At 50.3% G+C, this 26,693-nt stretch overlaps 8 protein-coding genes across 8 annotated transcripts; 3 read left to right on the plus strand and 5 right to left on the minus strand.

The window, feature by feature from the left end:
- The first annotated feature begins 7 nt into the window (after window positions 1-7).
- Window positions 8-1,705, plus strand: F4812DRAFT_444647 (ribosome recycling factor). The gene is made up of 3 exons (XM_047935514.1): window positions 8-381; window positions 445-602; window positions 667-1,705. The coding sequence occupies exons 2-3, from the start codon at window positions 538-540 to the stop codon at window positions 1,499-1,501; spliced, it is 900 nt and encodes a 299-aa protein (XP_047786424.1). The 5' UTR covers window positions 8-381; window positions 445-537; the 3' UTR covers window positions 1,502-1,705.
- On the minus strand, window positions 1,706-3,333 carry F4812DRAFT_444649 (uncharacterized protein). Its single transcript, XM_047935515.1, has one exon. The coding sequence runs from the start codon at window positions 3,181-3,183 to the stop codon at window positions 1,888-1,890; it is 1,296 nt and encodes a 431-aa protein (XP_047786425.1). The 5' UTR covers window positions 3,184-3,333; the 3' UTR covers window positions 1,706-1,887.
- A 165-nt stretch (window positions 3,334-3,498) lies between these two features.
- Window positions 3,499-5,520, minus strand: F4812DRAFT_444651 (Aldehyde/histidinol dehydrogenase). Its single transcript, XM_047935516.1, has 2 exons — window positions 5,182-5,520; window positions 3,499-5,105 (listed from the first exon to the last, which is right to left on the minus strand). The coding sequence occupies exons 1-2, from the start codon at window positions 5,305-5,307 to the stop codon at window positions 3,630-3,632; spliced, it is 1,602 nt and encodes a 533-aa protein (XP_047786426.1). The 5' UTR covers window positions 5,308-5,520; the 3' UTR covers window positions 3,499-3,629.
- A 265-nt stretch (window positions 5,521-5,785) lies between these two features.
- Window positions 5,786-8,587, plus strand: F4812DRAFT_444653 (glycoside hydrolase family 79 protein). The gene is made up of 4 exons (XM_047935517.1): window positions 5,786-6,674; window positions 6,739-7,354; window positions 7,449-7,713; window positions 7,886-8,587. The coding sequence occupies exons 1-4, from the start codon at window positions 6,455-6,457 to the stop codon at window positions 8,483-8,485; spliced, it is 1,701 nt and encodes a 566-aa protein (XP_047786427.1). The 5' UTR covers window positions 5,786-6,454; the 3' UTR covers window positions 8,486-8,587.
- A 533-nt stretch (window positions 8,588-9,120) lies between these two features.
- Window positions 9,121-10,453, minus strand: F4812DRAFT_224088 (uncharacterized protein). Its single transcript, XM_047930467.1, has 3 exons — window positions 10,016-10,453; window positions 9,659-9,955; window positions 9,121-9,588 (listed from the first exon to the last, which is right to left on the minus strand). The coding sequence occupies exons 1-3, from the start codon at window positions 10,258-10,260 to the stop codon at window positions 9,348-9,350; spliced, it is 783 nt and encodes a 260-aa protein (XP_047786428.1). The 5' UTR covers window positions 10,261-10,453; the 3' UTR covers window positions 9,121-9,347.
- Window positions 10,454-14,637: 4,184 nt separating this feature from the next.
- Window positions 14,638-19,159, plus strand: F4812DRAFT_463172 (uncharacterized protein; the record flags this gene model as incomplete). The annotated part of the gene is made up of 2 exons (XM_047938165.1): window positions 14,638-18,981; window positions 19,055-19,159. The coding sequence occupies 2 exons, from the start codon at window positions 14,638-14,640 to the stop codon at window positions 19,157-19,159; spliced, it is 4,449 nt and encodes a 1,482-aa protein (XP_047786429.1).
- A 1,091-nt stretch (window positions 19,160-20,250) lies between these two features.
- Window positions 20,251-24,415, minus strand: F4812DRAFT_444692 (WD40 repeat-like protein; the record flags this gene model as incomplete). Its single annotated transcript, XM_047935518.1, has 2 exons — window positions 20,251-24,196; window positions 24,346-24,415. Coding segments are annotated over 2 exons (3,649 nt in total), but the record flags the coding sequence as incomplete, so codon positions are not given.
- A 537-nt stretch (window positions 24,416-24,952) lies between these two features.
- F4812DRAFT_444695 (SUR7/PalI family-domain-containing protein) lies at window positions 24,953-26,451 on the minus strand. The gene has a single exon (XM_047935519.1). It carries the CDS (start codon window positions 26,353-26,355, stop codon window positions 25,258-25,260), a length of 1,098 nt encoding a protein of 365 aa, XP_047786431.1. The 5' UTR covers window positions 26,356-26,451; the 3' UTR covers window positions 24,953-25,257.
- Between the last annotated feature and the right edge of the window lie 242 nt (window positions 26,452-26,693).

Genomic DNA, 26,693 nt, shown 5'->3' on the forward strand with positions numbered 1-26,693 from the left:
CTGCTGGTAAATGTTCCGTTCCCACAATGCGGCATCCATGGATGGCAGCAGGACATGTGGGCAGCACGGAATTACGGTGTTTGTCATACTATGGAAGAACATTTGAGTCCAAGTTCGTATAAACTCTATATTTAGAATGTAATGTATAAAAAGCAAACGGGTTTAACATTGCACATAAGGTTCTCCAAGAGAATGAGGGGAAAAGTTGCTTTTTGATCTAGGCACCAACGGACCTGGAGGTTGATTGTGGCTGCCATCAGGTACATATAAAGCATATAAAGCACCTTAGAATGAATTCTTTCCTTTTCAGGTCTTTTCCTATAGAGTCCCGGAACAGCGTCAGTCACGACGGGCAAGGAAGGAAGGACCATAGGTACCTAGGTAATACTGGCTCAAGGTCCTTATCGATAAACCAGTGTTAACTTCCAAGGAAATTCCATCTAGGTACGCAAAGGTCAAGCTTAAAATTTAGCTTGAGAAACTTGTTCCACTCTATTTTATAAGAGGGGGAAAGAAGAAGAAGAAGAACAAAACACAATGAGAACCACAGCTGCTAGGGCGCTGCTGCGACAAAGCCGAGCTTGTCCCCAGCTTGGGAGAGTGTCAGTCTTCCCAATTGACTCCATTCGAATTACGAATTCGCCATACTGACGCTCTCCAAACCAGCCACGACGTAATTACCACCACCAACACCACCACCCCGCCATCCCTTCTCCTTCGCCCATGTATATCCGCCGGTACGGGTACGGGCGCGGCCACCGCCAATCTTCGTGCCCTACACACGACCTCAGCGTTGTGGAAGGCCAAAGCATCCAAGGAAAGCAAGAACCATAAAAAACAAGCCTCTGCCAGCAACAGCAGCAGCGGGGCAGCAGACCACGCCGACGGCGACGATCCCAGCGGCCCCAAACACCCGCCCGCGAACCCGGAGGAGCCGCTCAACTTCGCGGACGTCGAGTCGCGCGTGCGGCGCCACGCCGAGCACCACCGGGAGCTGCTGAAGCGGCTGCGGGTGGGCGGGCGCTTCAACCCGGACGTGGTGGGGGCGCTGCGGGTGCAGCCGGACCGCAAGGACGCGGGGACGACGTACCCGCTGCGGGAGGTGGCGCAGGTAGTCGCGCGGGGCGGGCGGACGATCAGCCTGATCGCGCACGAGGCCGGGTACGTCAAGGCGATCATGAGCGCGGTGCAGGCCAGCCCGGACTTCAACCAGCAGCCGCAGCGCGCCCCGGACAACGAGCTCGAGCTCGTGCTCAAGATCGAGCCCGAGTCCCGCGACGACCTGCTGCGCCGCGCCAAGGCCCTCTGCAACGACTGGCGCGACCGCGTCCGGAGCGTCCGCCAGAGGCGCGACAAGCAGCACGCCACCTGGCAGAAGAACGGCGACATCGGCCCCGACTTGAAGCGGACCGCGGATAAGGAGCTCGATAAGATTATCAAGGCCAAGATGGCGGAGATAGATGTCCTGGAGAAGGATACCATTAAGTCCCTGCCTGTTTAAGGAAAAAAAGAGGCCGGCAAAGGGGGATAGGTGCAAGGATGGCTTGGCCAGCTGTAATGTATACCTCCTATGATCATTACTAGTTTGCCTTCGGTTTGGAACATAAGAAAAGGGTATGGTATGGTGTGGCATGGCATGACATGGTATGGCTTCACCAGTAAGAGTGTGCATAGTTAAATTCTATAGCCCAGGTGTATAATAGACTAAGTTAGACAGTTATTGTTACATGTAGGCACGTTGCGTGGTAACGGTACATTTTTTCTAACGTTCAAAGCCGGAAAAAAAAAACTAAAGGCCTTGAATTAGATGTATACATGTCCCCCATTCCCACCATCATGGACGACGTGCGTAGGTTACAAGGTTGCGTGCGAGGAGATTAAAAAAAATCAAGCCTTCGCTCCCGATTTCGCAGCAGCAGCAGCACTAGCGTCAGAAGCCGCACCAGCCGCCGGTCCCAGTCCCAGAATCCTGCGAACCTTATCCTCGATGCGCCTCTCGGCCTGCGCGTTCCAGGTGCCGTCCCGGCGGACGTAGCTGCGCAGGGTGCCGATGGTATCCTTGGGGTCGGCGTACTTGGGGCCCTCGCCGTACTTGCCGAGCAGGGCGTCCTCGAGGATGGCGGTCTTGACCTCGGCGGGGGCCTCGAACGGCCTGGCCCTGAAGACCTGCTTCTTCCACAGGCGGCCGTCGTCCGAGGGCGGCACGAAGCACCCGGCGCCCGACTGCCACGCCTCGATCATGGCGTGCGGGTTCCCGAGGTTCTGCGGGTGGTACGCCTGCCCGCTTCCCAGGATGCGCGCCTGCCGCAGCACCGTCTCGCCCTGGCCGAAGGGCGTCGACGCCGTCGCCACCGCGGGGCCCCAGCCCGCGAGCGTCTCCAGCGTCAGCTGCGGGTTGAACACCATCGTCCGCCCCGTGTCCTTCTCCTCGAAGTACGCCTTCACCCGCAGGTCGTGCGTCGTGTCCGCCTGCTCCGCCTGCTCCCGCTCCCGCTGCTGCCTCCGGCGCGACATTCGCCCGCCGCCTTCCTCGTCGTCGTCGCCGCCGCCCCGTCGCCGCCGCATTCCCCCTCCCCGCCCTCGTCGCGGTCGGTTATCCACGTTGGTAAGGCCCACGGGTCCTTGCGGTCCACGTCCACGAAATCCTAATCCTCCTCCTCCTCTTCCTCTCGCCCCTCCTTGCCGCGGCGGCCCGCCACGAGACGGGAAGCTACCACCGCCGCGTCCGCGGCCGACGAACCCGCCTCTTATGATCCGCGGGCCGGTGCCGATGGCGTTGAACTGGGGTGGTTGCGGCGGACCGCTAGGCGAGGAGGCGGTCCTGCGAATGCCGTCGAGGCCACGGGGTAGGTTGCTTATTCGAATGATGTTGGGGCCCTGGGGTCGGGCAGGCGAAGGAGCGCTCACGGAATTCTGCCGGCTCGGACCTGCACCTGCTGCTGCTGCGTTGATGCTGCTGTTGACGGTCGCCATGAGCTCGTTCACTGCGGCCGCGGACCGCTGGCGACCGGTAGGTCTTCGGGAGGCGTCGTCGTCGTCGTCATAACCGTTACCATCCTGGGCGTTCCGGCGGGCGGAGACGGAGAACTGGCGCAGGGAGGCGGCGATGCCGTCTGCGACTCGGTTGAGGTCTGGCCTGGTAGCGATGCGGCCGGCGGCCGAGTGTAATGGATGCCGGATCATGGCGGGCCCAATGGCTGGCTTGGTTTTGTGAATGTGGAAAAAGCCCCCGGTTTCGTTTTGGAAGGTCCCGGTTAGGTACCTCTTTTGGAATCTGGGAAATTTTCGAGATTTCGAGATTTCTCCGAAGCTTTGGCGGCGTTGTCGGATAATGCGTTTAAGCGGGTCTGTGGTGGGGTATGACTATATGCGATACACGCTTGCAAACTTCCACTCCCTTTTTATGAGGTACCTAAGGTTAGTACATAGTACCTAAGTCAGTCCTCTTTTAGCACTACTTAACTGCCAGAAGCAAATTTCCTAGAGTCTTCATACATGTAGGTGATATCAGATAATCATTACTGAATTACTCTAGTCATACAGTTCAATTTAGTTTTTTTTTAGTTTTCCCTTTCTTTCTTTTTTAAATCCCTTAAAGCTGGTATCATAGATTACATCGCGGTAGACATTCAACTTTGTAGCGGCTTGTTCATGCCTCCCCACGTTATCGTCTTGATGTTCAAGTACTCGTCGATACCGTACTTAGATCCTTCCCGACCAAATCCGGACTGTTTTACGCCGCCGAACGGCGAAGCAGTGTCTGAGATTAAACCTGTATTAATTCCCACCATTCCCACTTCCAACGCTTCAGCCACTCTCGTAATCCGCTCTAGATCTCGCGAGAAGAAGTAACCTGCTAGACCAACCTCGGCGGAGTTTGCCAGATCTACCACCTCTTGCTCCGTAGCAAAGGGGAATAACCCAGCCACGGGTCCAAATGTCTCCTCGCCCGCGATGGCCATATCCTTGGTCATACCGGTGATCACAGTAGGTTGATAGAAATTGGCGCCCAAGTCCGGTCGTTTCTGCCCACCGACAACTACCTTACCTCCCTTCTTCTCGGCGTCCTTGATGTGAGCTTCTACTTTGGAGACGGCCCGGTCGTGGATCAGAGGTCCGTGGGTGGTGCCTTCGTCAAACCCGTTGCCAACCTTGAATCCCTTGACCTTCTCTGCAAACTTCTGTGCGAACTCGTCGTAAATGCCCTTTTGGACGTATATCCTGTTGGCGCACACGCAGGTCTGGCCGGACGAGCGGAACTTAGAAGCGACGGCACCCGCCACAGCCGCATCTACGTCGGCGTCGTCAAACACGATGAACGGCGCGTTGCCTCCCAGCTCCATAGACAGGACCTTCAAAGTTTGAGATGCCTGCTTCATGAGTAGTCTGCCTACACCAGTCGATCCTGTAAACGACACTTTTCGTACGGTAGGATGAGTCGCTAGCGTCTCTCCAACCTCGGGAGTGTGCTTGTGGGTGGTCACGAAGTTGACGACACCTTTCGGGATTCCGGCTCTGTGCGCTAGCTCAGCCAAGGCAAGTGCGGTAAAAGGAGTCTCACTAGGCGTCTTGACGACGACTGTGCAGCCGGCAGCCAGAGCAGGGCCAAGTTTGCGGGTGACCATAGCAGCAGGGAAGTTCCACGGGGTAATTAAACCACATACACCGACAGGCTGCTTGATGGTCACGACCCTGTTGCCCGCTACGGTAGCCGGTATCGAGTCGCCGTATATTCTAGGGGCCTCCTCGCTAAACCACTCGAAGAAACTGGCAGCGTAAGCTACCTCACCCTTCGCGTCCGCAAGAGGCTTTCCGTTCTCCCACGTAATAAGTTTGGCAAGATCGTCCGAGTTCTCTACTACCAGGTCATACCACTTGCGAAGCAACTTGGCCTTCTCACGACCGGTTTTTGTCCGGAAACTCGGGAACGCCGCGGCTGCTGCGGCAATGGCATTTTCGGTATCCTTGCCGGTGAACTCGGGACAGGTGCCAATGAAGTCCCCTGTAGCTGGATCGTTGACCTCGAAGGTCTGACCCGACGCTGCTTTGACCCATTCTCCGTTTACATAACAGACATCCGTCTTGAAAAGGGAGGGGTCGTTGAGCTATATTAGAAGGAGTAAACGGATGGTCCTGATCAAATTAACTAATAAGGGTAATTGGGTGTTTAAGCCAACGAACCTTTGGTGCTCTGCTGGATGCTAATCGTGTCATTATGAGTGGTAGGTTTGGTCTTTGAAAGTTGGATTTCACAGAAAGTCGTGATTGAGACGTTATGCTCCTCTGTACGATTCTTAAGAAACTCATTTCGAGAGTATGTATTAACTAACCTCGGGTTAACCGTTAACTACCTGTTGATTAATAAATCCCGAGCTAACACAGAGAAACTAATAACTGGTGAAAATACAGGGGAATTCAATCGATTTGTATAAGTCATCCGGGTATCCAGGTATCTTAACCCGGTGGTTCGCCATGTTTACGCTTATTCATAGAAATGATTGTACCCTTGATAGATTAAAGACAATTAAGTGACGTCGGCTTGATAACACTGACGACATCGGCGTTTTAGAGGGGCACTAATCCCTAGGCGCGGGGTATTGTACAATACAATACAACACCTCAGGGTAGGTACCTAGGTTAGGTACTGTATCAGGCAGGTACAGCCCGTTGACAGGCAGATAGGTACCAAGAATAGGTACTAAAAGGCAAACTAATGTAGGTGCTAAAACCCGTGGTGGGCCTCATCTCAGCACTTACCTACGCCTATTTGTCACTCTCGTTTGAGCTTATAAGTTAGAACAACAAAAGCCATGCTCTCTCCTAATAATGGCTTCCTAACCAATTCATCTTTTAGTTTCTCCATAACCACGAAGGCGATTGTCAAGAGGCAACCTGCTTCCTCTTCCCTCCCTAAGTTAATAATTACTTTCATAGTATCCTCAGGCCGAAGTCGAAACAATTACTACCTACCTATTTGCACCGGCGAACCCCCTTTCCCAGGACTCTCTTCGTTGTTAGTAGCCATGGTTGGACCTATGTCACTACAGCAGGTACTCACGTCGCGAAGCCGATGTATGAAGCCCAATACGAAGTTTGGTTTAAAGTTGACAACATAATCACGATTCGTAAACTACCTGTAAGGTATAACATGTTCGGCATATAACTTCTGTGCATGCATTCCCCGCATCTTGTACCGTACAATACATGGCGTAACTCGTTTTTGAATTATACCGAGATTCGATATTCTCGTATAAGTGAGGAGAGCGCGTCGCTTTCCTATATGTATACCTAAAGTAAAGGTTGCTTACTAGTCCAACGACAAGTATCAGAGAGTTTCTGATCAGTCACTTGCTGAGGATGAATATTTTAGTATCATCCGTAGATTATATGCGGCTATACTTACACTTATATCCGACGTGAAGAGGTGTTTATATACCAAGTTTATGGTTTCAAGATGGTAATACATCTCAAGGGGCTAGTGAAAATCAACGCTGGATATATAGGCAACACCATGTATGCCTGTCTTATAATGTTATCGATGCAAGCTACCCTATCCGTGGCAAAGCCTACGACATATGCCGTCGGGAGTATACCGAGCTCTGCAAATGCCATCCGACCCCTAGATGGCTTCGTGAGCTACTCAATCGAGTTCTCGTCATTTCCCGATTTTGCAGGCAAGACCATCCATCCATCCAAACAAGCGGCATAACAAATTAGACTAAAATGCAGAACAACTAGGCAACAAATCCAACCCCAACGACTTCTCAAACAACTTACTAGATAACCTCAAAGCCTTCTCCGGGATAAAGCCGTACATACGGATCGGCGGAAACACGCAAGACTTCGCCATATTCAACCCGGAGCTTCCCTTCGCTCTCAACGGCACCTACAACCTCTCGCGGTCCGCCGACTACCCGACGACGATCGAGATCGGGCCGTCGTACTTCGAGTCGTACGGCGCGTGGCCGCACGTCCGGTTCTCGCACGGGTTCAACCTGGGCGGGAACCGCGACGCCAGGCGGTGGGAGACGCTCCTGCAGACCGTGCCGTTGGCCTGCGAGGCCCTGGGCAGGGACAGGCTGTACTTGTGGGAGTACGGGAACGAGCCGGACTTGTTCGTCCCCGCGGTTAGGACGGCGGATTACGACGAGGAGGACTACGTGGCGGAGTGGCTGAATGGTACGAGAGCGATTAGGCGCGTGCTTGAGTCCAAGTGCCCGGATCTCCTGGGGAATGATACGTATGGGTTTCTGGCGCCGTCGTTCGCTGGCACCACGAACCACTTGAAGCAGCCTCGGACTTGGGCCGACGGTATCAATGCGGACGGCGATATCAAGCTCTTTTCTTCTCACAAGTAAGTCTCCCTCCCTCCCTTTCCCCTTCCCCTCACTGCCCCGCCCCCCCCTTTTTTTTTTTTCTCATGCTCCCGCTCACACGGTACCGAACAGCTACATATCCGGGGCCGAAACCCCCGGCGTCACGCTCCAGGGCACGCTGATGAACCACACGCGCACGGCGCTCAGCGTCGGCGTCCACGCGGCCGAGAACGCGGCCATCCGCCCCGGAGTCCCGTACGTCCTCGGCGAGACCAACTCGCTGTACCACCAGGGCCGCCCGGGCCTGTCCGACTCCTTCGGCGCCGCCCTCTGGGCCCTCGACTTCGCGCTGCAGTGCGCCGCCGTCGGGATAGGCCGGGTGCATTTCCATATGGGCGTGCGTACCTAATCTTCTCTTCCTTTTTTCCCCCTCCTTCTTTTATTCTTTTTTTCCTTTTCCTTTTCCTTTTCCCTTTCCTTTTCCTTTTCTCTTCGTTTGTCCCTCCCGCTGATAGTAATAATCCTCCTACCTGAAGTACCTATACACCTGTCTAACCTTATACGTACAGACCAACTACCGCTACGCCTCCTGGCAGCCCATCCCCACCAACAAGACCAGCATCGGCACCAAGCCTCCTTACTACGGGAACGTCGCGGCGTCCACGTTCCTCGGCCCTCCCGGAACACTTATCGCTTCCGTCCCCTTATCATCATCATCATCATCCGCCGACCTAGACCCCGACACGGACGTCGCGTACGCCGCGTACGCCGCCGCCACCGGCGCGCTGTCGCGCCTGCTCGTGCTCAACCTGCGCGCGTACAACCACACGCTCCACGGGACCGAGCCGAACCCGGCGGCGCGGCCGGCGCGGCGGTACCGGTTCGCAGGACCGGGACTAGGGCTGGACGCCGCTGCTACGGGGGAAAGAGCAGGGGGCGTGGTGGTCAGGAGGCTGCGCGCGAATGGGAGCGATGCGATCACGGGGATCACGTGGGACGGGTGGAGCTACGAGTATGAGCTCGACCGCGGCAGGCCGGTGAGGCTGGGTAATGTGACGGTTGGGGAGAGGGTGGGGGTGGTGGATGGGGTGGTGGAGGTGAGCGTTTCGGATTCGGAGGCTGTTGTTTTGGATTTTGAGGCCGAGAGGGGGGAGGGGGAGGGGGAATGAGTGAATCGTGGTGAATTACCTACCTAGGTAGGTACCTAACCTATGAGGCTTGGTGATATCTTGATAGTGAGTAATAATTGTAGTTCGTATATTTGAGATGACGATGTGCCAATACGTACCTAATCTAAGGTGTAAGTAGAAGTAGTGTAACAGATCGGTTCTGCACTCTCCTTGATTAACACGTGCTTGTACATCATACCTACACTATACTATCATAGCTGCCATGCGATAGACGAGGGATAAATCCGCGATGCAGGCACTATACTTTACCCCCAAAGCCCAGGCAGGCGTTGGGCTTGTGCGAGGAGTGTTCACACCTGCTTCGCAGTACTACCTCCCACCGGGGTACGTAACAGTACGAGGTCGCAACGCCGCAACTAGCAACAGACACAGGAGAAAAGAGACATGACGACGGGGATTACGATAGTCATAGAACTTGCTGACTACCTAACCTAAGATAATCTCTCTACATTCATAAAGATGTTAAGAGATAGATCGCATAGGATCATATAGTTAGTATACACTAAGGAAAATAAGGGGTGTGGCATGGCCCCCTTTTCTTGATATCATTCCGCCTTGTAAGTAGTAGTGGGCCCTGCGTCCTCACCCTCATAATCTACATCGACTCGTCCCAACTATACCTTCAAATTAAGTAGGTACCTCTTATAGGATGAGTCTCGAATACGTCTCCCCGCATTTTGCATTAGGTTTTGACGGAAGTCTTATGGGTTATCTTCTAATAACATCCGCTACCGGAGCGAGATGAGAAGTCCACCACTTATTCGGTGCACGGTTGAATCTATGCCGTGTCTTCTGAATGCCCTATCCCCGAGGGTCCGACCACGACCACGACCACGACCCTTTACTCGTACTGACTTCGCAGCGGAAGTTTGCGTTCGAGCGTATTAAAAGCCATCGTCCGCGGTGTGTATGGGAGCGTACCCGTCCTCGGTGTTGGCGGAATACCGTGCATTTCCCAGTTACCTTCTCGTTTCAGCGCAGCGGGTGAAGATGTCTCCTCGTCCTCCTCGTCGTTTAAGTCGTTCTTCGGGTTTGGTAGCATAGCCCAGATATTCATACCCAAGTTAATAGCGTAGATGCCGCTGCCATGATAATTAGCTACGTGAAATTCTGGGGATACGAGTGCACCCCTATGAGGTACTTTATACGTACAGCATAATGCATGCTACGGCAAAAGTGCCCTTCGCCAATTTGCAGTAACCTTGTACGGTCTGATTCGCTGCCACGGTACAAGGCTTGGCGATATACCAGGCCACCGAGCTTCGGTGATCTTGGTCAAGGTAGTCGGGTCCGGCTTGCCCGCCTATGCTTGTCGCATAGAGTGCTAAAAGTCCTATATTGACGACCAGTGCAAGAATCGGGTACCAGACATGCATAATAAATGCAATGAGCTTGCTGAGGAGGAGGAATAGGCTGAGAACAGATATGGCGACGTTGAAGTCAGTCAGTCTACATGTACAGTTAGCCTTCTGCCCAGTTCGATAGGATAAAAGCCTTCTCATCACCTACGTCTGCGACCAGACAAATGGTATTTTCGGTAACGGCTCATAGTTGGCATACGCCCATAGGGTAACGCTAGGACTCGAGTTGAAGCCCAGCTCGCTGCCGGCTCGCCATAATTTAGTCCGGTATAGGTCGGGCTGCGCGAGGGCCGTGACAACCAATGTTGCTACGGTTCCCAACAGCTCCGGAATCATCATATAATACATGCCCCTCGTCGACCTCCATTTTCGATGCAAAAGTTTATAACCCATGGTGAAACAAACCGCGCCACACGAAGGATTCTCCAACTGCAGCTCTAAGGGAATTTGGACCTTTAGAACCGGCGCGAAAAAAAAAAGAAGAAAAAAAATTCAAGTTCACGCAAGTCGGCTAAATGCGCAGATTTCGCGAAGCTGGCTGTTACCGCGTCGCTGGTAGCCAGCAAGCCGTGCTGGTATCTTACATCGGAACGCCTACGATGGCGATTGTCGTGGGAATTGGACGTAGAATCTGATCGTAGACAAAGAAAGCTCACGTCGAAACTCACGAAATAGCTCAAGATTTGGGAGGAGTTGGTCGGCCGGTCATTTTTAAGGAACTGGGCGCCAACACCCCAAAAGGTGTCGGGAGGGCGGCTGCAGGTCAATCACAAGTGTGCATGGTGATAGGCTTGTACGGGAAACAGAGGCCAATGAGAGAGGCGTCAGCAACGTTGAACGGTTGTAAGCGCCGGCTTGTGGTTTGTCGGTGGGCGCTTCGCCCTGGCTCACCTCTCGCATGCGGCACCAAGATTGGTGGGATTCATTACCAACCCCCAGCTACACGAGCCAATGGCGCTGTGCAAGACGCCGGCCGGGCGATGCATCTGATAACCGGGATTTCTATTGGCTTGTGCTCCCAGCTTTGGAGTCTCCCCTCGGGTCTTGGCGGTAGACCCTGTTCCGGTTTGATGAGTTTCTCGCCCCCAAAGCTTACAGTGGTTACAGTACATAGTAGCATAGGGGTCCGACTGTTTATGTAGCCACACGTTCTACTGAACCTTGAGGCACTGATCTGATAAATATCTATCTTTGTCGAGTACGGCGTTGATCTCTTCATGACAACATACGATCATCGGCCATTTCTGTATGTGAAATAGCCGCGGTGTGATCTCAAGGGAGGCTTTGACCATTCGGTAGTAGATGGAAATAATAAGGCATTCGCCCTGAATCGTAAGATCAAATGTTCTTACCGAATACTTTACGATGTGTATACCCATTACATCGAGCACTAGAAAAAAAAAGCATTTGCGATTGGGTTATAAACCTTTATCCAATCATTTTTGGAATTCGAAGAAAATCGTCGTATGCAATTCTAACTCGTAAGATTAGATGCCGGGCAAGTCCCAACTCTTCAAATACGTCTACAGGGGTTTCCCGAATGGTAATTGACGACTTGAGTTCGCGATGTTGAAGCGAAAAGAAATTCAAGCGTTATGTTAGGTCGAGTACGAGTACCTATATCGATGCAAGGGTTGATAGCCTTCGACCTGGTACTACCTTCGTCCTTAAAGGATTTACGAGATGGCTGATTGATGGCGTTGATAGTTGAATCTCGGTTACCCTGATTAGGACATTTACATTTATATCCGACTCGATATCTAACTTAGTACCACAAGCCCGTCGCCTTTTAAATTCCAAACCAGTAAAAGCCTCCCCGAAAATAAGCCGACGTCGACGGAGGATCAATGACTTGCTGTTGGCGAGCCAGTACTATGTAAGCTCGGGTTGATGAACATGTTCCGAGCTCGTGACTTTGCGTAACGGGGACCCCTCAAGCAAAAGTTACCGGGCTTGCGCCTTTTGTGATTCAGGCTGGTCTAGACTCGCAGATCGACGTGATCCTCCAATGCGTTGCTCACACGGAGTCAACCTGGTCGGCTCGGTCCAAGTATACATGCATTCATCACCGTCGTCATCAATATCAGAGGAAATCCTCCGTCGAACGACAAAGCATGAGCTTCTATAAAAATATCTCGTCGGACCGGCGCGCAGAAGTATCCAAGAGACTGACGACGATCCGAATCGAGCAACCACGTTAGTGCCCGCATCACGATGCAAGATAATCTTATTAGAGAGAAAAGAACGAGATCAGCATTAGGGGTAGGTAAGCTAAGGTATAGGGGCACGTGGAGTGAGAAGCACAAGGCTCTACGTGTTATTAGAGCCCACATTTCGTATAATTAGTATCGAAGGGATTAAAGAAGGGGAGAGAAATCAAGTCAAAGCAGGACGTTGACCAATACATAAATTGATAATGTCAGTAAATCCATATTATGACATAGATGTTGCTTGTTAGTTACGTCGCTTTAACTCTAATAAATTCTAAGACCTGGGAATCCCGAGCGATATAACTTCAAATGTACCTAGACGCCGACTACTAGGTAGAATTGAGTATGACTATTCCGAAAACTGAGGATCTTGTTTGCCGCATTGATCGGCCATTTACTAGTCATGTCCTGCTACATACCTAGTAGTATGTAGTATATGTATGTCATGATCTATGTGGGGGAGAGGAGGAGGAGGGGAGGGGAGGGGGGAGGGTGGGAGGGATGGGGAAATGTGTTGTCATTCACGTATTAGGTACGTATATGTAAAGGGCTTAGATACAGGTTGCTTCTCGTCATTTATAGGCATCGTTTAGTTCCTTATAGTGTGCGCTATAGGGTGCGCTATAGTGTGTGCCTTTCAAGTCGAGGCGTTACTTACATTAGTGTATAACTAGTACTATGTATAACTACCCGTTTCTTAAAACCAGGTCATATAAGGTTTGTGCTCGAACAATAGGACAATTTCGTGTAACACGACATGTGGGAGATTGTGATACCATGTTATTCAGTACTATGTACATGTAACTAACAGAAGTTTCTGGCCTTATTAATTCGGCTATGTTATACGATGTCGAGTTTAGGTGCCGGTAGGATTGATTGGCTCCGAAATGCGACACCTCGGTACTCAGATATACTACCATAGTATACCACGTACCCAACGAAGTACACTCTACTAATAGGTATCCTACTAAACCCGTTAGCTTCCCCTTAGCTGCATGTGCTACTTGACGTAAACAGCAATCCTGGATTATTATTTTTTCTCTCTCTTCCATTACCATAGTACATCATCTTCTTTTACTGATATATGCTGTCGGTTTAACCTGATGTTCGATGCAACAATTTAAGTAATAAATGAAAGGGTATTCTACCTTTGACGATCAAGTCTACTTTCGATTTCGAGACGTACGACATAATACAGAAGAATTATTATGGCTGCCTGCACAGAATTCTCAGCGGTGGCCGAGTTAAGTTTAAGTGATCAACAAGCTTCAGCCCCCCTGTCGACTAGGGGAGATCGTCAGTGATACTTTCCCCAAATCGTCAACCGGACTGCTGGAGTCCCAAGGTCTACTCGAGGGTCTGGAACGTGAAAAATCAATTAGACCCTTGTAATCCCAATTTCTTTCGGATCTGGATTCGACGGCCGACGGTACTTCACCCACGCGAACGTTTTACCTCAAACCAAAAGAAACCGAACAGGACTCCTTTACACAATATAGCCCATACAGCCCATACAACCATACAGCACAACCACATAACACGAGGAACATGCAGAACACGACGCAGTAAAAGGAAAAAACACGCACTTTGTATCGAACTATTTTCATCCACGTTGATCCATCTATTAAAGAAAAGGGGAAAAAATAATAATACAGTTTTCAATGTTATCTACTAGGTAAACCTACCTAACCTATACCTTAGCCTTTAGGTACCTAGGTACCTAAGGTAGGTACACCTACGACTTTTATCGCTACTACTACTATAACCATTACGAGTTACCACCATCAACTACTACCACTTCGCTGGTCCATATAATAATAATAATAGTACTGCTACTACTCTATAAACCCCCGTTAGCTTCGATTCACGCGACCACCTAACCTTTTAATTATCTCTTACCTAAGCCCATCATCCCACCGAGGCCACCCAACCCTGTCGATAGATCCATCTCTACCAGCATCCCGTGCATGTACTCGCATGGTACAGTCTCCATAAGACGGCCGAGTACCTAAACCACGCATCACTTCTCCCGCAATTCTAGCCATCCGAGAGCCATCTGCGGTGGGCTGGGCTCTGTTCTGTTTATACCGCCGAACCCTTTTGTCGACTTGTCTTTTCAGTGTTCGCTCTTCTTTTCTATTCTCTCTAAATTTACCTGTCTTCGTCAACTGGATTTGCGGAGGAGAAACTCTCGAGTTTATTAGGTAGAGGAAATAGGTGCTTGGAACGGGGAACATTCGTGTAGACCGCAAGCTTCCCTTTGATTTCTGGTCCAGAACGCCTGGGTTGAGAAAGAGAAAGAAAAAAAAAAGTACCTAACCTACCCGGGATCCTCAATGCTGTATGAGGTCCTTTGGCTTAACTATTCGTATCCACATCCCATCCTCATCGTCGCCCTATTCCCCTTCCTCTTGCTCCTCTACGGGTCTACGCCATCAATGGCCACAGCCCGACGCTTCTCCACTTCTCATTTGTTGCTAGTAGGTAATTCGGGACTATTCTCGAGTGAGGAGTTCGACGTTGGCGCCGGCGTCCTATTTCTAAAGCGGATTATTTCTCTATGACTCTACAAAGTAATTCGGAAAAGCCCAATCCCCCAACCATTCCGGAAAACCACCCGACCTTCGCCTTTGACAATAACTGCTCCGAACCTGCTTCGTCCGCCGCTTCCCATACTTCTCGTCCCTTCGCACGACCCGTGCGGCAACGTCATTGTACGCTCGCTAATGACGCTACTGGCCCTGTAAACCGTATTCTAGAAGAGTATTCGACCGAGATTGGACATTATGGTTTGACACCTACGGTGCCCCTTAATCAACAGACGATTTTAGGGGACTTGCCGGTGCTGTCGCCGAACGAGCCGGGCACGATATCGAGGGAAAATAGGGTGAACAACCCCGTGGCTCAGCAGTCGCATCACGCCACGTCTACGCGGGGCAGAGGGAAAAGGTTATCGGAAAGCGAGTTCGACGACCCGGAAACAAGCCGGCGTGCGCCAAAGAAGCCGCGCGCACGACTGACACCCCCGCGTAAAATCGATCTCGGCCCCTTCGCCAGGCCGGCCGCACTCCCTCCGAAACTCGCTGATGGTCTCACGTCACCCTTATTCTTCTCACATAAGCATAGGCCATTTATTGCTAGACCTCCAAGCTTTTCCGGGTCCGAGGGAGCAACCATGTTGAAGAGTGTGCGTGATGGTGCCGAGGTTACGACCCTGAAGCTTGCTCGGGGTACCGTACACTCGGCAAGCCCGGCGAGATCTTCCAGCACGCCGGGTAGCTGGTCCTCTATCGAAGCCGGAAGTTTGATGCGGAGCCCCGAGTCTACAGCGGCCACCCCGGGGCTGCAAGCATTACAAGGCATCGGCGTCCTTGAATTATTAGAACGAGATGACAGACCAACTTTCATCATCGATAGCTTAAACACGGTCACTAGCAACCCTGACCCTCTCCCCATCGTCTATGCAAACCCGGCTCTTCAAATCTCTGGCTCTATTCGGCACTTGCTTTCTGGGGAATTCCATGACAATGCCGAAGCGCGGGAAGAGTTTCTCAATTTTAAAGCGTGGGTGAATGCCGGCGGCAGCAATACCGATGGTATCGATGTCTTCTTACCTTCATTTCGCTATGGCGGTTATGGCTGGAACTGCTCAACTATCAGAAATAGATTCCGCTTCGTCAGCGCGAATACTAGCGCAGCATCGATTGCGCGGGCCTCTCCCGAACCTCCCTTAGAGCGAGAATCAAGTATCGACTCGCGGGCTCGCGATTTGTCGCCTAATACTCAGGTTAAGACGCCTAGTGATATCGTTCTACCTGATCGAGATTATTTTGGACTTGCTAATCCCATCGATTCGGATGTTCAGATGCAACAGGGAATAAGTAACGACGGCGAGACTAATCTGCCCTTATGTAGCGACGATGGCCTAACGCCTGGAGCCATTCCACCGCACGCATTACAACATTCTTTCGACTGGACTCGGATTCCATTTACCGATGATCTCCCAGACCACATAAAATTTGCTCGTAGTGTAGACTGGGCGGCAACGCCTCTTGGCCCTATCGAAAATTGGTCGTCGGAGTTGCGCGCGATGGCGAATTTGGTCATGGGCAGTCCTAATCCCGCAGCAATGTACTGGGGCCCCGAGTCCACCACCATGTACAATGAAGCATATGTTGCGCTAGCAGGAGCGAAACACCCGAAGCTCATGGGTCAGGCTTATAAAGATGCTTGGGGCGAGCTCTGGCCAGACTTACGGCCTATATTGGAAAGTGCCTGGAAGTCCGGCCAAGCGATATTGAAAAACGACGATCGCCTCATTTTACGACGCAACGGGTTTGACGAGGAAACATTCTTCTCGTGGTCTATTGTGCCACTGGTCGGAAGCGACGGCTCGGTTGTTGGACTATTTAACCCTTGCTTCGAAAATACTCGGCGGAAAGTCGCCGAGAGGAGAATGATAACATTGCGTGACGTCGGAGAGAAGACAGCCTTGGCCCGCGATGTGAAGAGTTTCTGGAGCCGGTTCAACGAAGGCCTCGAATCTAACGAAGATGATATACCATTCAGTTTAGTTTATTCGGTCACAGAGGAATCTGACAGCGATGTGTCATCAATGCATTCGGGAAGCTGGGTGAACCCCCCTCTGTTGATGCTCGAGGCTTCTTTAGGGGTACCCGCAGGCCACCCTTTGCTAATTGAATCGCTCAACTTAAGAACAAGCAGTGAAGGGTTTGCTCCGTATATGAGGGAATCTATGTCAAACGCGGGGCAGCCTATCGTCTTATCCGCAGCTGACGGCACGCTCCCCGAAGGTCTCTTGGATGGATTAACCTGGAGAGGCCCAGGGGACGCGTGCAAGTCGATCGTAATATTCCCTGTCCATCCAACTACTGGCAGCGACAGCGTGGTAGGTTTTATTGTGATGGGCGTTAACCCGAGGCGGCCTTACGACGAGGATTACAAGCTCTTCATCAACCTATTGTCTCGACAACTCGCAACCTCGCTCGCGTCTGTCGTTCTATTTGAAGAAGAAATACGCCGAGGCCAGAAGGCAGCGCAGATGGCCGCCGCTGATCGTCAAGAGCTGACCAAGCAGCTACATCTGAGGACGCAAGAAGTTGAAGAAAGTGAACTAAGATTTACAAGAATGGCCGAATTTGCCCCCGTTGGAATGTTCATCGCTGACCATCTAGGCCACATCACCTACTGCAACGACATGTGGTGGGATATATCGAGACATAATAGATCGCAGGGTGTAGACTCGTGGATGATGAGTGTTAAAGACGAGGACCGGCCTGCTCTAGAATCGATATGGCACTGCCTGCTTGCAGATAAAGTTGCCATCACCCACGAATTCCGGTTCAAATGCTCTCGTCATGAAGGCGAAACCTTGATCGATACCTGGGTTTTGATGAGCGCATACCCAGAAAAAGGTGAGAATGGTGGTATAAAGGGAATCTTCGGCTGTGTTACGAACATATCACAACAGAAGTTAGCCGAACAGATTCAAATGCAGCGGCGGGAGGAAGCGGTTGAACTTAAGCGGCAACAGGAGAACTTCATCGATATAACCAGTCATGAGATGCGTAACCCTCTAAGTGCCATCCTCCAATGTGCAGATGAGATAGCAGGTACCTTGGCAAATATTAAGCCCTCGGGGGAGACCGAGGAGCGATGTAAGAGCCTTAAAGTTGCGATAGAGGGTTGCATAGAGGCGGCGAACACCATCACGCTCTGCGCAAGCCACCAGAAACGGATAGTGGATGATATACTTACGCTTTCGAAGCTGGACTCTCAGCTGCTGCTTGTCACCCCGGTTGATGCGCAACCTCTGGCTGTCGTACAACGTGTTCTGAAGATGTTCGAGAGCGAGCTGAATACGAACGGTATCGACTTGAAGTTTCAAGTCAAGAATCGCTATATTGACATGGGTATCGACTGGGTTAAGCTCGATCCTTCACGGCTCCTGCAGGTACTGATCAACTTGATGACCAACGCTATCAAATTCACGCAAGGCCGTCCCGAACGGTCTATCGTAGTGACACTCGATGCTTCCAGCGAGGTATCCGACTCCGGCGTCGAATATTTTCCTAGCGACCGCGCCGACAAAGATGAGATTACAGATCATAGCGAATGGGGCAATGGAGAGAAAATTCATCTTCATTTCTCCGTTCAAGATACAGGCAGAGGCCTAGATGAACACGAGAGAAAACTTCTTTTCCAACGTTTCTCTCAAGCCACTCCCCGAACTCACGTCCAGTACGGCGGCTCAGGCTTAGGTTTGTTCATCTCTCGAATCCTAACCGAGCTGCAAGGAGGTCAAATCGGAGTAACCTCCCAGAAGGGCATCGGTAGTACGTTCTCTTTCTACATCCAGAGTAGAAAGACAGTTGGTTCGCCGCCCGACGCGCGCGGGTTACCCACCGCTCCTCCTCTCACACGAGCACCAGGGTCCTCAACAACTGTCGAGACCCGACACCCCAAAACGAATTCTTCCGATAAGCCTACTCGCCCCGCTAAGAACATTGCTTCCAGACCCAGGTTTTCGGAAGACGGTCGTCGTTTGTTCGACGTCCTCATTGTTGAGGACAACCTCGTGAACCAAAAGGTGCTACAGAGATCGCTCCGCAATGTTGGAAATAGCACCAAAGTGGCTAATCACGGGGGCGAGGCCTTGGAGGTGCTACAGCAGTCACGATATTGGACTGGAAAGGAAGATTCCGGTGATGATATTTCGGTCATCTTGATGGATCTCGAGATGCCGGTGATGGACGGCATGACCTGTGCTCGCAAAATTCGAGAACTAGAAAGGAACGGAACAATTGTTAGCCATATTCCCATCATTGCCGTCACGGCGTACGCGCGGCCCGAGCAAATCGAGAATGCTAAGGCCGCCGGAGTTGTACGTGTTTCTCATTACGGCACAACAGTTCAACTATCGTCGTATAAGGATAAGCTACTAACCAGCCACGCAGGACGATGTCATTTCCAAACCGTTCCGCATGCCCGAACTGATACCGAGGATAGAGCAGTTGGTCGCAATACACACGCCGTGTTATACCGAAGTCACGGCAGCATAGTAGTAACCGAAACTTCTACGATCCGGGAATCGAACTTTCGAACATATAATTATCAGAGATTACTTTTTTTTAAAAAAAAGAAAGCCGTAACTATAATTATTAGCTTTGCAAACTCATTCTACGTTTTTGATCCCCCCATCTCGCAAGGCGTTTTGGCTATCATCAGGCCCAGGTGGCAAAGGACTTGGTTTTTTTTTAAGGAAAGAATTCATGACCGAGGACAAGAGAGCATCCACAAAAAAGTTCAGGGGGTTGGTTGACGTTATAACTCTCTCTTTTAACTTGACTTAGGTATATCGACTCATCATTATCTAGCCCCGACACAGCACCTCGGGCCGGCAGCATTATCTTTTTCATTTACTTTTTAACTCTGTTTTTATTTCACTTTCACATTATATAGATATAAGAGGAGTTCATCGGTGAACACGGAGACATCACGCATATACACGAGGATTTTTTTTATTGGCGTACGGGACACGGGTTCTCTCCCTGGTTCTTTGTTTTTACTTTTTTTTTTACTTTTTTTTTCCCTGGATATATATTTTAACTCCATTTGTTGGTTTTATCATGTGATCTTTTATTACGCCGCAACATCATCATAATGCGGTTTCATTTTATTTTTATTTATTTTTTTTTCTTTTAAAAAAACTTCACTCCGGGGCACCAGAGATTGGGAATAAGTAAAGGTGATATAGTGAGTGAGTGAGTGTTGGTACCGGCGGCGGTGGTGGTGGTGGTGGTTACGGCACACCCATCATTGTGACAAGTGGGGGAAACAACAAGACAACAAGCAAGATAAGAAAAAAACGAGATGAGATGAGGTAGGTTGGATAAAGACAGACAGACAGACAGGGACGAAGGGGGAAGGGAATGGGAATAGGAATGCGGACAGGATATGAAGCCATGTTGAAACACACACACACACATACATACCTTATATATATCCTGGGATCTAACCTGCTCGCGCACACATACATGTAGTAATTGAAACCAGTTGAAAAATACAATACACTAGGAATTTTAGACTTTCGAGAGTGTTTAATATTATGTGTCTTTGCCTTTGAATACGTGTGAATAAATGAATGAATGACTGATTGATTGATGTAATTGGGATGGGGAGGCTCGACGAGAGCAAGGACTACATTGTCAAAAGAACATACCTACCTAGAGGTAAGGTCGGAGGTAATCAGTGCAGTAACTGTGTGGCATGGAAACTAACGAGATCCATTGCTATGAACCTACCTAACCTACCTAGTACCTGCCTCAGGTAAGGTAGACAGACAGGCAGACATGTCTCTGGGTCACGTAGAAGATACCTAGACAGGTAATACGAAGACACAGCTAGAAGCAGTACCTTAGATTAGGTTAGGTTAGGTAGTCACAGTTTCTAACCCCTACCATCAGCAACTTATCTCAACCCCCTTTTCATGTCCCATATAGTAAGATATAGTAAGTACCTCATACCTCCAACTCCCAGATCTCAAGGCCGACGCCGACCACTATCACTTTCTTTTTGTTCCGCTTTTCCGTCCCTTCTCCCTCTTCGCCCTCGCCTTCACCCTCAAAGACATCCAAATCGCCCGCGTCAGCAACGGAGCTATACCGCTCATCGACCAACTGCGCCCTTACCTGCTGCTGCTGCTGCTGTTGCCACCCAAGGAGCCGCCAGATCCTAACGCGTTGATCGTTGCTCCCCGTAACCACGAGCGCGCTATCACTATCCAGGTGCGCAAAGGCTACGCCCGTAATAGCCGCGGCGTGTGCGGAGCGAATGATAGCTTTGCTCTTGATCGTAACGGCCGCCGCGTCGTCTCTTCGGGACTCGGAGGAAGAAGATATAGGAGAGGAAGAAATACGGATATGCGTGACACCTAGCGCGTTGTCGTCGCCGCCTGTTACGATGAGGTAGTCCGAGGCACCACCGTCAGCTTGGAGCGTAGCTACTTGGCGCACGTCCAAAGATTTGATAGTGTTCTGGTGTAATTTCGTGACGGCCAGCGCAGCGTCGGTCTTGCTTGGACTTTCCACATCACCTTCGGGTTTTGTTTTGGAGTAGATAGCCAAGTATCCATCTGTAGCTGCAGTCAAGACATAGTCGTTATCCAACTGGCGTACTTGTGTAAGACAAGCTCCTGTATACGTTGTTCTCCTTAGTAGACGGAACCCTGATACACGGTTGTAGGTATACGTCTGCAACGTCGAGTTTGATAGGACCATAGATATGACAAATTCACATTCGCCTTCTCCGTCGCTTGTAGTGCAAGACACGTCAAAATCTGTGATGCGCGCGTCTCCCACCTCGGATCGGTCAGGGAACACAGCTTCGCATACAACGGCAAGCCCGCTAAAGTCGCTACATTGCAGCCGATTAATCTTCCATACGAAGAATTCCTCGTTGCCACCACTACTAAATAAGTACTCATCTTTGTACCATTTCAGAGCTTGAATACCCGTAGCATGCCTCTCTAGAGCCGCAACGCAACGTAGCCTCGTATCATTATTGCCGTGGCTGGGCTGCTGCTGCTGCTGGTCATCGTATTCCCATATCCGTATCACAGTGTCCTCAGCAGCCGTAGCAATATAGCGTCCTGTAGAGGCGCTCACCGCCTTAATTTCTCGACCGTGACCCCCCGCCTTGAGGGTCTTGTGAGGTGCACATATCTGCGAGAAGACGTGCATCTGCCCCGCCTTAGTAAATACAAATCGAAACCCATCATGTCGGTATCTCAAAGGAGTCCAAGCGTAGCTTCGCGACGAGCCTCCGCAATCGACGGTGGCGACTTCGTGGCGCAGGGTCTCGTTCCAGACCACTAGATTGCTACTCCGAAAACCGCAGAGCATGAGATCCTTGGTTCCATCGCCGTTATCGGAGAACCAAGCCCCCTCGATGGACGAGACAAATGGCGGCAATATCTCATGGACCAGTATGGCGTCGAGCTGGTTAGCCGTTGTTGGGATTTCATGGATCCTATATCTCCCATCGCGACACGTGCTTAATATGTAGCTTTGTGGTTGGCCATCACTATGGCCAAGTGGGAGTATCGATGTGATTGCTTCGTCTCTATGCACCTCTATAGTAGAAATGGGCGAGTATTTGTCATCATCGTCTCGTTTAAGGACAGCGATAACCCCTTTCCTAGACCCAAGCACGAGATACTCCCGAGTGAATGTAGCAGCAGTAACCATAAACCCTGGTTCTAATGCGACTTCTGTATGTTTTAGCGCCGAATTATGAGGATCAAATTGAGTGAGGATAGCATTGGTACTGCGCAGGATAGTAGTGAGAAAATCCACATGCTTGTGACCAGCCATCACGCTGGCATTAGATAGGCAGAAGATATCCGCAATCTTCCCATCCACTTTAGTCATGAGTTGAAGAGATGGCCCCCCTAATTCGCCATAATAGTAAATTTCACCACCATTAGTACCAACGAGAGCTATAGGATCGGCTGTCGATGCTCCGAGGAAAGGGTGAGAAAAGACTATCTGGCCAGTCTCATTAGGGAGGGTTAGCTCAGCCCATGAGAGTCCATCCTCAAAAAAGCCAACAAATATTCGGCCTGAATTTGTGGCGGCGAGCAGTCGACTGTCGGAGATGAACGTATAACGGTTGAACCCTTCTCTTGCGTTTTTCGGTTTGGCGCCCTGCGAAGGTAAGGCTAGAGGGGTCGAGATGCCGTTTGATTCCTCAAGACTGGCCGTTGCATGATTGGTCTGAGAAGACTGTATTACATCTGATAGAGACCACGTAACGCTTTTGCTTCCATTTAATACTATACTAGTGGGCTTCGTCTGGTCACCGCCTATCACTCCTGGTGATAGAGACCTTACACCAGCTCCTATTATAGCGATTTTTCCATCGGCACCGCCGGTTGCAACGAGGATATCGTCGCCCGTAGATGTTATAGCGTGGGACCAAATATGTTTCCCACTGTGGTTTGATGTAGTAGATTGGTGAGTCAACTTGGCGGTCTTTGAGACATCCAGCCCCTGAGTCTCGGTATCTAGAGAAAGTTTCCATTTCTGCGCCGTGGCATCTTCACCAAATGAGTAGAGCTCAACGACATCCGAGTTCGTGGATAACGGCTGTAATTGTGGAAATTCAACTTGCCATATTCTTGATGCATGTCCCATGACGGTAGCTAAGCATCTTGCCGACCGGTCGTCGTGAGCTGTGTCCTCGGTATTATTACCGAATCCCGTCTCCCGCGCTTCAGAGATATGGTCTTCGTATCCCTTCTGGTTTTGGTGTTCGGATTTCCCGTTTCTTTCGGTAATGTCCCAGACTCGAATGGTCCTATCATCACTACAGCTCGCTAGTAACCTCAGTGTCTCTCCCTGCGAAGTTTGGATCTCGGGGGAAATATGAACCCCGAATATAGAGCCTTCATGGCCGGTGAATACGAATGAAACCTCGCAGTTCTGGTTTGATTCTGGGGTTTCGAGGTAGCATTTCCAGACAACGATCTCACCAAATACTGTTCCGGCAGCCACGAGTACGCAGTCCTTTGATGCCCAGAAGAAGTTGCCCGAATATAAAATAGGTCTTGAAGGTGATTGGATACAATTGAAGATGATAGAGCCCTGGTCTTTGTCTACATCTGCCTGAATAACTTCGTTGTGGGCAGTAAGTAGAACGATACGTCCGTCGCCAAAGGGTGAGATCCTCCCGTCGAAAATCCAATCAGGGGCCTTGGCTTCGACATTTTTCGTCGAATCCAGCTTGGGATCACGGCCCAGAAGAATATCTTCGATTATCTCATTCGATAGGGCCTTGACATGATGTCCACCCCAGACGAGAATCAGATGAGGCTGGTTAGATGCATCCAGAGACGGCACGGAGATTCCGTGGATAGACTGGGCCTGGAATATTGGTAGCTGGCCGCAAAAGCGGGCGGTTTGAACATGATATATTTTTATGTCGGTGTCTTCCCCAGCTAGTAAGTACTCCTGTCCATTGGCCTGCGACGTATAGAAGGCCAAGGCCGTGATGGGATTTAATACATGTTCCCTGTGGAGGTTGCCGTAGGTGGCCAGCTATATTAGTGGTTAGTATATGATGCGTGCAAATTAAATGGATGTAATAAGTGGTATAAGTTGGCAGTTAGGTAGTGATGTATACGAAGTATATGAAAGCACGATGAATGAATGAGGAAAAATAAATAAATAAATGGATTTGTATTTACCTCGCGAGACATCGGGTTTGATTGGGTACTCGTCGTGATTTCCATGTGCGAGTGAATAATAAAATACATAACCTTGTCTTGAGAATAAATTTTAGGTTGTTACACGAAGACGTGCATAAGCTAAAACCTGCCTTACTCTTAAATGCATTCATGACTTTTGTGAACATCCATTTTACTAGGCATTCAGTTAAACGGCGATACACCCTTTAAAGTCTGGGCCGTTGCGGAAGTGTTGTAGGTAGTATTATGTAGTAGCCCGAGTTTACGCCACATGTTACAACGCTCAACTACCTAACTGTAGAACTGCTAAACTCTATACACACCTAGACCTAGGTAGCTTAGTCCCTGCAACCTAATGGATCCTATTAAGGATTAGTGTAAGGGTCTATAGCGTAGCAGCCAGATATCCGCCAAGCTGGGTCACCAGCATGAAGCATCTACATCATTTGTGCCACGTGCTCCCGGCTCCAGTTCAACTACACCGCTCCGGCCAAAATGGCTTAGCAACACATGCACATCTTCAAGCTACCTGTTCCGATAGTCAATGTTGTCCAAGGACAACTCAGCTCAGCTCAGCTCACCACATCTTCACACACGAGAGCGAAACATAACAAATTTATACTATGTATTGCGGATGGGAAACAGCGTCTTAAATAAATGCATAGATAGCTTGTCTCCTATATGAAGGCATTCATCTTTAGCCACTATATTCCGAAGTGATATCGCGATAATTTGTGATATTTCCCATCAACAGAAAACCACGCAATCTACCCTGTTCGTAGGTATCTCCAGTAATAACCTTTGCAGTAACCACCATCCAATCTCGTCATACCCAGGCCTAAACGCCAGCAGAACGCAAAATTTACACATCTGTAACCATCCACCTCTTTGTAAATTGTCTATCCTTTATATTTAATGGGCGTGAGAGTAGGGCTCGTAAGCAAGGTCCGAGCGAGCACCGCCACGCTGAGGGGCGCTATAGCTGTTATATCCGGTGTTGTGGTTCTCACCAAGCGGCGCGTACGAGCCGCTAGGAGCGAACTTCTCGCCTCCACCGTATCCCGAACCCCGATTGTAGGGACGGTTCTCGGGCTTGCAGCAGCAGACGGAGAAGAGCCAGAAAAAGCTAGCACCGAGCGCAAAGGCAACACCGATCCAGACGCAAGCTAAGAAGTTGTTGTTCCAGTGGGCCTCTCCGCCATACTTGTCCAAGGAGCTCTTCTCTAGACCGACGACGACTACAGCTAGCGCAGTCATCATAGAGGCAGCGGCGATAACCAAGGCAGTAGCGAAACCAGAAATAACCCAAGTTAGGCATGAAACTAGGCGGGAGCAAGCGGTGAACAGACCAACGGCTAACTCGAGACCAAGCCCAATCATGGCAATGATATAAACGACTTCAGTCCACTTGATGAGGGTCTTGAAAGTGTCCAAAGTGTCGTTCACCTCGTCAGGAATGGTAATGTTACCACCAAGCTGCTTGCCAAATTCATCGACCCACGAGGTGTTGAGGTCCTCTTCGGCCCAGTTGAACTTAGCCTTGGTGCAGTTCTTAGAACCATCGGACGATATAGCACAGTAGTTCCAAAGGGTAAATTGATAGATGTTGTCGATGCCAAGCTCAGCGGCGGTGATATTGTCGCCGGAACCGGTAAGACTGCCGATAATACTGGAGACATCCGAGGCATCTTGCGGGGCGGGCGAGCGGGAGTTTATTTGATTATCGTGATTGTGGATATTTTGGCTGACAGCTTTGTGGGCGTTGTTTACGGCGGTGTCAACCTGATCCCCTATATTATCTATACTATCTCCTAGGTTTGCGGCCTTGGTAAGGTTGCCGAGGAAACTCTGGGCGGTACTGGCATCGATAGAAACGTTCCTCGTATCGAGTTCGAAAATGTATAGGCCGTTATTGGTAACACCGGTGAGACCAGCAATCAGCAAAGCGACGATGCTGCCCACGGTTAATATGAATGGCAGAGCCACGCATACATATCTTCCAACACCCATGATGTATACCAGTCTATGTGCGACCGAGAGGGATCAAAAATTAGGTGCTTTTTGAGTCGCTTGTAGATTTAACGAATGCAAGCCGTTGATCTAGGATCTAAACGAAAGTAGATACGATACCTAAGGCTTATATGGATTTGATGGGTTGATTAAGGGTCGAAGATGGAGGAAGAAAAAGGGAAAATAAACAACGACCAACCCAATTTACGCGAAGGGGGGGAATAAATAAAGTCGTAACAGCAATACGTGAATAAAAGAGGTAAGACGGTTGTATTTATTACGCTCAGGGGACGATCAGAAGGAACTTTGAATGGACTTGACTGATCAAAACCTAAGCA

This window comes from Daldinia caldariorum (assembly GCF_022478825.1).
Source record: "Daldinia caldariorum strain CBS 122874 unplaced genomic scaffold F4812scaffold_22, whole genome shotgun sequence".
In the NCBI taxonomy this organism is placed as follows: domain Eukaryota; kingdom Fungi; phylum Ascomycota; class Sordariomycetes; order Xylariales; family Hypoxylaceae; genus Daldinia; species Daldinia caldariorum.

Bases quoted from the DNA above. Each gene is read 5' to 3' on its own strand.
- F4812DRAFT_444651 (XM_047935516.1), bottom strand. From the start codon at position 5,307: ATGAGTTTCTTAAGAATCGTACAGAGGAGCATAACGTCTCAATCACGA. The intron at 5,106-5,181 runs GTTCGTTGGCTT...CTTCTAATATAG, and splicing joins CATCCAGCAGAGCACCAAAG to CTCAACGACCCCTCCCTTTT.
- F4812DRAFT_224088 (XM_047930467.1), bottom strand. From the start codon at position 10,260: ATGGGTTATAAACTTTTGCATCGAAAATGGAGGTCGACGAGGGGCATG. The intron at 9,956-10,015 runs GTAGGTGATGAG...CTGTACATGTAG, and splicing joins CCATTTGTCTGGTCGCAGAC to ACTGACTGACTTCAACGTCG. The intron at 9,589-9,658 runs GTACGTATAAAG...TTATCATGGCAG, and splicing joins GCCGTAGCATGCATTATGCT to CGGCATCTACGCTATTAACT.
- F4812DRAFT_444695 (XM_047935519.1), bottom strand. From the start codon at position 26,355: ATGGGTGTTGGAAGATATGTATGCGTGGCTCTGCCATTCATATTAACC.
- F4812DRAFT_444649 (XM_047935515.1), bottom strand. From the start codon at position 3,183: ATGATCCGGCATCCATTACACTCGGCCGCCGGCCGCATCGCTACCAGG.
- F4812DRAFT_444647 (XM_047935514.1), top strand. From the start codon at position 538: ATGAGAACCACAGCTGCTAGGGCGCTGCTGCGACAAAGCCGAGCTTGT. The intron at 603-666 runs GTCAGTCTTCCC...TCTCCAAACCAG, and splicing joins TGTCCCCAGCTTGGGAGAGT to CCACGACGTAATTACCACCA.
- F4812DRAFT_444653 (XM_047935517.1), top strand. From the start codon at position 6,455: ATGGTAATACATCTCAAGGGGCTAGTGAAAATCAACGCTGGATATATA. The intron at 6,675-6,738 runs GCAAGACCATCC...CAGAACAACTAG, and splicing joins GTCATTTCCCGATTTTGCAG to GCAACAAATCCAACCCCAAC. The intron at 7,355-7,448 runs GTAAGTCTCCCT...GGTACCGAACAG, and splicing joins AAGCTCTTTTCTTCTCACAA to CTACATATCCGGGGCCGAAA.